The sequence below is a fragment of the Anabas testudineus genome, chromosome 1, assembly GCF_900324465.2.
Source record: "Anabas testudineus chromosome 1, fAnaTes1.2, whole genome shotgun sequence".
Taxonomy (NCBI): domain Eukaryota; kingdom Metazoa; phylum Chordata; class Actinopteri; order Anabantiformes; family Anabantidae; genus Anabas; species Anabas testudineus.
The window spans coordinates 7,907,259-7,917,704 of record NC_046610.1 but is presented as its reverse complement, the minus strand read 5'-3'; the positions used below and the strand labels follow the sequence as shown (position 1 = coordinate 7,917,704).

Sequence of the window (10,446 nt, the reverse complement as noted above, 5' to 3'; positions counted from 1 at the left end):
AATTTATACAGTGGTTCACTTACTTTTTCTCACCTCTGTATTAACTGTATTAAGTGACCCTAGTGAGCATGAACTATACCATTTGTGAAACACTTGAAACATACATGGATGGGTCAATCTAAATGTCTAGTGCATAAATTAGATAAGATAGTAAAAACATGCTGATCTAGTTATAAAGGCATGTGTCTACATCCACTACTACACCTACTACATTATTCCAGTGTCTCTGCATGAATGTGAGGCCGGTCATTGACTCTACGCTCTGGTCATGCAGCAGCTGACCTTCAGCTCTGGGGTTAAGCAGATAGACGGTTAAAGCTCATGAAGATTTGGCCGACAGAGAAGGTTCGAGCTCAAAAAGAGAAATTAAAAAGCAACGTTAGCCTGGTTAAGTTTGGAAAATGATACGTCACTTTACACAATACTAGTTACATGTAAACATAAAATATGTTAACGTAATAAGGAAAACACAAGTCGTCTATCCAGAAGCAGATTAGTTGTCCGAGTTGGACCTTCAGGAAAAAAAAATCCCCCCCCATGTGTGAATGTGTGCGATGACAGACACCCCCTCGTAATGCCCATTCAGAGAGAACAGTGGACGGCAGTGTTTGCACTGTGAACAGAGCCTGCAGTGACTTCTTTCACTGAAACACCCGCCACTAAGCTTTCACACACACACACACACACACACACACACACACACACACACACACACAGTTAAACATTCAACTCACACCAGACAGGGTAACAAAACAAAAAATCTTTTTATTCTCCTTAGACCACATAAGGAGGTGCATGACACAGATGGGTTGTACGTTTGTATGAAAAATAAAAAAACATGAAATATCTGATTCATGTGTTTAAGATCCATCCATGCACTATAAATTACCTCTGTCACACACACACAGTACACACACTTCACCCTATCACTACACATCCACACTTGTGATCTTTCTTCGCTGTATTTATGTCACTTTGAGAGTCGACTCTTGTGTATGGCCATTACTTTTCACATCATCCCAGATCTAAGCACTGATACATAAAAATAAATACCTGGTGATCTTTGAAACGTCCCCTCAGTCAGTTAATAACATTTACCGCTGTTCTGCAGGTATTTCCTAAATCCTGAAATTCCTGTCGCTGCTCAGTAGAAACATTTTTAACCACCTTTGTCTAGTCGGCAACTTTATTTCCCATCTAGCAACTAATTATGTTCCCTTTGCTGAAGTACTTTAATTTTATTATAGACAAATAACGTGTTTACATTTTGGTTCATAAAGTACATTTTGAATAAGCAAACAGCTGGAATTTTATGTTATTCTGCAGCAAACTGTTTTTTTCATTCAGACTCAGGGAAATATCTTCAGAGCATAATTGTTTTAGGTAAAGATCTAAAAAGTTTAAGACAACATTTAGCACTGTGAGTTGCATATAATTCGAATCCATTAAAGGCTAAATTGGGACTTGGTTCAACTTGTATGCAATTGTGGAAACTCCCTGGCAAATGACAAGTGCTGGGTTTACTGCGCTCATGTGACTACAGCGCTGTCAGGTTTCTCCCTTGTATTTCTTGTCATTTAGAGGTGATTCTAATAACCAGCATAAATCTGTAAAATCTTTATTTTTATGTTTACTGTTAAGATAATCGTGAAGAAATGTTAAGATGATGCTGGTATCAAAAACCATGAATTTAAAATTGAGTACAAGCACACCGTGGTTTTTCACCAACACACGTCTCAGACAAAAGCTGTACACCTGTGTTGCTGTAAAGATGATCACTGCATGCTTGAATGACGACTACATATGGACCACAATGAATTAAAATTTAACTTGTCTGTCTTGGGGGTCCCTTCAAAACGATATTAGTGCCGTCACTTTCTCTCATAACTTCAAAGTAACAAAATCAACACAAACAGCATCGTATTAAAACCTCACAACGTTTCTCTGCATCATCTCTCGCGAAACTCGAGCAACAAAAGACATTAAACTCAAGCAAGGCTGTGTTTAGTGTCACTGCTGCCACGTCTAACGTGTTGGACCTCAGCTATGAACATTTGGACTCATCACAGTAACTCAGTTCAAACGGGATCTCTTTAAATGTGTCTGCAGAATGAGATTTCAACAATGGCTCCATGTGGCTGTGGGTCTCAGTCCTGTAGGTGAACGCGATTGATTTTACAAAGACAGAAAAAAAAAATTCTGTTAAAAACTTCATTTTAAATATTAGAATTTTTCAGATTTTTGAAATTAAAAAATTAAAAAAACTAAGTTTTTGTTCTTCTTAAAAACAACTCCTCGCTGTACATATGATTGTGCTTTTGAACACGCATTTTCAGCCCAGCTGTAATGTTCCTATGATCTCACACTATGTCACATATGCAGTTTTGTTCATCTCTTCGTGGTCTGCTCCATCTGAGCTCGCCGGTTTTCCCCCAGCCCCATGCTACTTGGTAAATGGGAAACAAACTGTATCAGCTGGAACCATCTGAAGCAGCCTCTAATGCTTGTAGTAACAGCTTTATGCCTTGGCTGGTTTAATCAGTAATAAATAAATAAATACTCCAGGGGTCAGGTGCACAAGAATAAGTCCAGTCTGAGCATAATCCATGACCCGTGTCTGATCCCTGAACCTTACTGTGTAGCCAGGACACTGCACTGACTGGTTGTTCCTATGGCATTCAGTCTATTCGGTTGCCACAGATGGTGAAGCGGTCTATCTCCAGCAAGTCTTTTTTAGGTGCTCTGTGTTTGAGTCCGTCTCCTTCCAGTCCCGTGTCTGCGTTGATGATTTTGTCATCGTCGTCTTCGTCTGGCGTTGTCAGGAATGTGTCCGAGTCGCTCTTGGGAAGTGTGGGGGCAGGGCTCTCTGCCATGTTGGCGGTCTGAGAATTGTCTGATGCCAGGGGTATTCCTCCTTTGTCTGTTGTGGGTTCTGTTGGTGAAAAAGAAAGAGTTTATCAGGTATTTAAAGAGTAAAGTCTGATTTGTGCTTCTTTGAACCTTCTCTGAAGCTACATACTAACATCTATATAGACCTTGGCAGAGAAAGGGTATTATAGATAAGTGTAGGTTGTAAAGGCTGCACATCAAGCAAGCCAATTGTTTGACTTAACTGCATATCAGGACGCAAGTTTGAAATGGAGATTAGCTAGTTAGAAAACACATTAGAAAACATAACACATTACACATTGGTATAATAAAGATCCTTCTAGTAAGTCAACCAGTATTGCTGAGTTTTTTTTATTAAACCTAATTCTAAATGTTGGTAAATTCAAGCTGACTAGTGATTTGTTTACACTTTCACCAGAGTGACATTAGTGTCCATTTCCTGATTGATTCTGTCTTCAAAGTAGCAGAAAATGCTAAATGTGACGCTGCCCCTAGTGGACACATGTGTACAACACAGGCCTACACAAACGTGGCTATCTGAATGTTTCCAGGATATGTTCGCAGATGTGCAGCTGAAGTGTAACTTCAGACCGTATCAAGTGTTTTACAGACAGAAAGACAACAAAGACAGAGAGAGAGATGAAATGTACCTTGCTGTGGTGGAATGTGGATGTGTTTGGTCCGCTGAGCTCTGGAGTTTGCACGGCTTGAGACAGCAGAGGGTGGAGGGTCAAAGAGCTTTTCTTCCATGTTGGCCTCTTTGACAAACATACAAGACGTCCCCAACAGAACAATACTGTTGAGCACCTTCAGAGTGATCATCCTGTTCACAAACACACCAAAAAATGAAAATGTAAATGTAATGTAAAGTAAAAGCTAAAAAAACAATAAGAAATGCAGAACTAATTACATGTGTAGACTAGATGACATTTACCCCAAGTAAAACAGCAGCACACACATAAAGGAGAGTGAACCCTGGATTTTCACTGAGCTGGTCACTACTCTGATCAGCTGAAAAAACAAACATACAAAACATTAGATTTACACTGTACGTGATGAACATAAGTACAGTGTAGTAGATATATTCATAAAGAGAGACTGACCAGCAGAGCCAGGGGAAGAGGGATGAAGCCCATTCTCCTGGACACTGAGTCACTGTAGTCTGTGTAGGCCTAGGGACACATTTAACACATTAGCTCACCAAGTAAAAAAAAAAGCAGCATTATTCTACTGAACCAGTGCATTAACCAATAATTCGAATCAGGAAAGAAGAGTGGACATGTCCTCAGCACGGAAGCAACATTTTGTTTATAAAAAAAAAACAATTGTTGTTTATTATCAATTGTTTTGTTTTTTTACAATTGAAAAGCAATCTCAAAGTACACAATGGGAGAAAATACCATAGCTATGTTGTATGTTCAATAAAAAAACAAAGTCAATCAAGATAGTTTTTGAAGGGGAACAACCACCTGAACTTGGCTTTACAGTTTGTGGGAGACAAAGCCCATATTTGAGTTTATTTTACTCACATTTTTCTGTCGACTGCTGACAAGGTCAAAGGCAAGACTCGCCCTGTATTCTCCATATACCTGTGAAAGGACAACACAGGTCATCAAAAGTGGCAAAAACATAAATATCAAATATTTATGCAGTTAATGATGAAAATGGAATAAACAGGTGGTGTCCGAGTATTAACAATTACAGGCTACAGGCTAAATGAATCACCTGCCTGCTGGAGTCTGATATTGCAGTTGGTTTATCAGTTTATCAACTGGTGTGTGGATAGAAGGGGCAGTGAAGATGAGGCAAAATTAATTAAGTTTATGTCAGTGTAACCAAAAACACTGATATAAGGTTGGAGCACCTGAAGCTAAAGGGGTTCGTCCCTCTCTCTGGAGCTGGGTTATGTAACATAAACACAGTTATTGTCCTTCTTCTTGGGAATCATGACACAGTTGTGATGCACATATTTTGCATATATACTATATATTACTCTTAATTAACAGTAACTGGAGAAGTTGTATGCAAAGATAAAGAGAACAACATTTATTTTAAACTACTGGAGTTCAATTATTTTGTCAAATTTGCTTTCAAATCTGTTCTTTGTGGTGGACAGTCTGGACACGCCTTACAATTAAGACTGAATGAATGACTGGTTCTGACTTTAAGTTCTTACTTCACAGAACCATAACCAAATTTGATAAATTGTGATCGTACTGTGTGCAAAAAGAACTCACATCAGCACTAATGTCATTGAATTTGGTGATAAATGCATGTTTGACGACGTCCACGGCAACCTCTGAGGCGATCACCATGACTACGTCAGGAAACAGCACCCAGAAGTGGTCTGAAAACAAACACACATAAACTGATGATGAGTGTCAATATTAAGTGTCACACTAGTTTGAAAGAAATGACTGAGTCAGCGACCTGTGATAGACACATGTTCACATCCACCAGTCATAGACATATACATATTCTTCGTACAGCACAGTGTATTTTACCAGGGTTCCATGAAAACTGCTCCATGTTTCGCAGACAGACGATCAGCAGAAGAATGTAGTTGGTGAACCTCTCTTTTATGTCTGGGAAACAAACAAATCAATCCTGGATTAACCTACTTTGTACTCACTGCAGCTGAGCTCAATTCCATAAATTTACCTTGTATTAAATCAAGTTTAGAAGCTGTGCTACAAACCGTTAAAACACCAATGATTTCGGTGTCCTTTATTTGGCTGTTTTACATATAATTCACCCCTTACCGCTGTTTGACATCTGGAAAAGGTTGTTCTTCTCAAACTTCTTGAACACACTGCCCTTGATCTCCACAAACTAGAAAAAAAACACCCCAAAAAAAAATCATAATTAGGATCATACTGCTGTGTGCACTTTTCAGTTACTGTAATATAACTGTGTCAGCCATACTCACATTGTTTGACATCATGATAGTGAGCAGGGATTTGTTGTGCGAGTTGAAGGCTACATTGAGAGTTGTGGCCTGAACCATGATGAGAATGGCATGAAGAACTAGATAGAAACATGTTAAGGAACAAAATGCACTGAAGACAAAAATAGCAAACACTGAGATTGTTCCATCTGATCATATCCTTAGGTCACAAGACACATATCTTTTCACAGTGCCTGGTGTAGAGATGAATTGGGAAAAAAAGCAGTTTGTTTTTCCACCTTGGACACATGGAACAAGTTACAAAAATGTAAGATTATAGTTAACTCTCTGGTATCTGACTTGTTTCTTACTTGCAGAAATATTTTTATTAAGGTTCTTTTGGTCTAATATATTCTCGTTTATTTACATCTTGTTATAATATTAATAGTAATATTGTTATTCTGTGTGGCCTTACAAATGAAGATTGTGACATATCACCATTAGTTTCCTGGCTGACTTTTTCAAATCACTTGTTTAGCTGAAGCAATCTAATTAAGATGCTTAATTAGCAACAGTCACAGGTCATTCTCACAGAGGATACAGACATAGAGCACCGCCATGAAGAAGTGAGGAATCACGCCTATGTGCGCCCTCTTTTTCTCTTTGGGCTCGGTGGCTGTCCAGTACAGAGCGTCCAGGATGTCCTGGCCAAATGAGGAGAACAGACGGTCTGCCACCTGACAAAACAGCAAGAGAGAAAGAGAAAGACAAAAGAGAAAAAGAGAGTGAATAAGCGCATGTCTGATTACAATAAAATCACACTGGAAAATCTTCCTGTACCTCTAACATGTTATAGATGATGTAGAGTTTGATGACAGACTGTCCCCTGATTAGGTGATACATCATGGCATAATCCACATAGCTCATCATGGAGTAACAGATCACCATAATGAAGCCCTTCAGCACATCACATACCTGGGCTGGCTGAAGCAGGCGGGAGCCACTAAAACACACACACACAAACAAATGAGAAAAGGAAGCAACACAAACACCATAGCTGAATCTGAACAGTTAGTATGGACAGTACTGCCATCTAGAGATCAAGGACAATAACATGTCCAAAAAAAATATTACTACTATACAGGATAATAAAACATAAAATAATATAATCGTCATATTCACGGGAATTAAACAACAGCTTGACATATTTGCTTAATAAATGACTCAAAACCATTGTCATCAAAATACATGATTGAATAATGAAATATATTATATTTCGCATGTGTGTGAACCTCACCTTAGGCCACAGCATGGCAATGTAAGAAGCCGTAAAAGCGCCAGAATCACTCTTAGGGGCAACAAGGTAAACACATACAGAAAGGCATCCAGACAGAGGAAGAAGCCAAAAGTCATCAACTACACAGCAAGAAAGAGAGTCAGAAAGAGAAAATAATAAGTTTAATTGCTACCTGTTTTTTTTTTAATTCTCAGAGTTAAATGTTTTATGTGTTACCTTTTCCAGCTCCTTAGGGATTCGGAGGCAGGTGTAGACCCTCTCCCTGCGCTCTGTGTACTTGGCCTCATTGTGTTCCAAGAAATAGCCTCTGGTGAGCTCAGTAGTTATAAATCTAATCAGTGACAGATCTAAAGAAAAAGCATTGAAATTTAACAACAGTGTATGACAATATTGTGTGTTTTCCTTTAAGCTTGTCAACACCAGAGGCTAAAGGTAGCTGCCTGTTTTCTTTATAGTGGAAATGAACAGAGTCCATGTCTAATAAATGCCACGTTTTGAAATTCACATTTAGCAAGTCCATAAAAATAAGAAATAGCTGTACTGAAACTGCAAATTATTATTGGAAGTGATAATATTGATTAGCATCAAAATAACGCAGCTGCATGTAATCACTGAAGTGTAAGAATAGTCAATTTCTCTGTTATACTACAGTAAAGTGTGTTGTTTGCACATTGTTGCAGTGATGTTTTTCATAGTTTGGACTAGGCTTTTAATTAAAGGACATGACAACACATCACAGTAAAAATATATAGTTAGTATAGTATATTCTACTAACTATGGCTCTATTCAATTACAGTACAGTGCAACAGTAAGCCTAGTGAGTCAGCATACACAATATGTCAACCCTAAAATCCAAGCAGATAAATCAAATTTCAGCCATGTTTATATATCTAATATGACAAACTTACAACTAAATACACCAAAGACAACACTACTGCCCGTGCCGAACAGAAATGAGAGAAACAATTGTGGCTGGGGATATCTGAGGATGTATCTTATCATATATCTGGTGTGCATACTGCTGATATCAAAAGCAGGTTCTCTAGTTACATGTGCCATGATGTAGTTCATTTGACCCTTTTTGCCTGGTAAACACAACAGTTTACAATTTAGCCCATTTTGACATCCTCTACAGCCGGCGACACCACCATACAACTGTTTTCAGAGGCTAAGTAGTGCTCCCTGGGACTAATAATTTGACTTTAATCTATGAGATCAATGGGGTGCCCTTTCATGGAAAATAGGAATGCTTAAAGAAATGTGTTTCCAGCTTCGTGGTCACACAAGCTTTTTTAAGTCTGGGGAAAGCCTTGAGTCAACACGGCAGTGCCCCAGGCACAAAGTGAGGTTCATTATAAAAAATGTTTTTCCCAATTTGGTGTGGAGGAACTTGAATGGCCTGAACAATGACCTGAACTCAACCACGACTGTGACCCTGGTCTTATCGTCTTATCATGGGAGCAAAATCCGTCCTGCCAGGTTCCAAAACGCGGTGGAAAGTCATACAAGTAGAATGAAGCCTATTAAACACCTTTAACTCGTAATCTTGTCCAAACTGTGAAAACTCATTAACACCTCTGATTGTGCCTGTGCAAACAACACGTCCCAATTTGACAGGCAAGCAAAACGGCCTATTTAAAACAGCATGATTACATGCAGCTGTGCTACCTCGCTGACTATCAATGCTCACAATCATTAATAATCTGGATGCATTAATTACATACACCATTAATTAAACATATAACGTCACTTTAATTCAGCAAACAGGAGCTGAGCTGACACTGAAATCAAGTGTAAACTCGGAGCAGCGCCCAAAGCTGCACACACATTACACTGAAACGAAAACACTGCTTGACCTGGCAACGCTACTTTCACAGATTAATGCACACACAGTAATTAAACGAGGCGTTATCTTATTCCACCTGGTTTACGAGGAAATAAAAAACAATGATCACTTTAGCAGCTAACTAGCTTAGCGCTGTCAAACTGACAGCGTCTGTGGAAACGACGCTAGCTCTCACCTGACAGGTTGCGCTTCTTGTCCTTCCTGCCGCTGTTTCTATCGTTAAACCCCAGCGTCTCCGTGACTCCATCTTTCTCCTTGTTCTTCTCGTTTTTGGCAGCATTCCTGTCCCTCTCCCTGTCTTCCTTCTCCTTCTCTTTCTCCTCTCCCAGACCTGTCGACAGCGAGTCCGCCATGTTTGCCAAACGGTCTCAACTGCTGCCTGGGAGACTGACATCTGCGTCACGGGCTTTGACGTCATCACGCTCGGCAGTTTCGACCAATCACCAGCAGGTGTCGACCACAGCTCAGGGAGTCGTTTTAAAGTCTAAATTAAAGATTAAATTGTTAATTAATTGTTAATCATGTATAGATTAATAAGGTAGTGCCATAACATGCAATAAATTACAGAACAAAGTCAACATTGAATAGTAATATAGCTTAAAGCCTAAAATATAGGTGACTTGGATATTATGTTATCCAATATATGCAATACATTATACAAACACATTTGTGTAGGTAACATTACGCAGCAGCAGGAGCACTGTGGATTCTCGGTTTTGGGCAAAATAAGATAAAGGTGCTTTAGTCTGCTATGATGAAACTGTGTAAGCACAAGGGCACACACTGTACACAACGCAGGCTCGCATCCCAAAACATCCCAATACACTAATATCTCCACACTGAGTATAGCATTGTATCCTGAGTCTCCAGGTTTGCTGTTACTGTACATATACTCTAGTATATGCACCGTGCTACATGAGTAGATATGACCTTGACCCTGATTTTACACTGAAGATAGTTTTATTGTCACTGTGATGAAGAACAAAAATGTAAATTACATTTCATTCTGAGATAACCTTCAAAATAAATTGTACAAAACTGACAATACAATGGCACTAAAATATGGCTAGAAAATGATCTAAATGTACTTGAACCACCAAAATGTTTTATGGATTGAATTTGAATTTGTTTTTATGCAAACACATTGTACATATGAGCTGTCTTAAGTCTGAATGTTGTTCCAGGGCTTGAGTGAACATGCTTAGTTATTTAAAGGTTAAAGTAGATGCAAATTAATAAATGGAGCATGCAAGGGACGAGATGAGCCCATCACACGTGAACTCACAGTGTTTCTCTGCGGCTGATGGATCACACTGACCTTTAGGGTTCGTGTCAATGGACCACATCTGTCATTCTGACACAGTTAAACGCTTACATGGTTTTTATAGCTGCATCCACCACTCAGGTCACCAATTAGATGATAAATTGCCAGCTCCAAATGTCAACTTGAGGAGGTGAATCCATCCCCTGAATTAAGAGGAGTGTGTGTGACAGGGAGCGGGGAGCAGGCGCACAGGGCACGGATAG

At 39.2% G+C, this 10,446-nt stretch overlaps 1 protein-coding gene across 1 annotated transcript; it reads right to left on the bottom strand.

Moving 5' to 3' along the window:
• Window positions 1–745: 745 nt before the first annotated feature.
• On the bottom strand, window positions 746–9,272 carry tapt1b (transmembrane anterior posterior transformation 1b). Its single transcript, XM_026360746.1, has 14 exons — window positions 9,095–9,272; window positions 7,290–7,420; window positions 7,074–7,192; window positions 6,617–6,779; window positions 6,378–6,513; window positions 5,819–5,916; window positions 5,652–5,721; window positions 5,394–5,474; window positions 5,127–5,236; window positions 4,419–4,478; window positions 3,993–4,061; window positions 3,824–3,900; window positions 3,540–3,712; window positions 746–2,932 (listed from the first exon to the last, which is right to left on the bottom strand). The coding sequence occupies exons 1-14, from the start codon at window positions 9,270–9,272 to the stop codon at window positions 2,679–2,681; spliced, it is 1,719 nt and encodes a 572-aa protein (XP_026216531.1). The 3' UTR covers window positions 746–2,678.
• Between the last annotated feature and the right edge of the window lie 1,174 nt (window positions 9,273–10,446).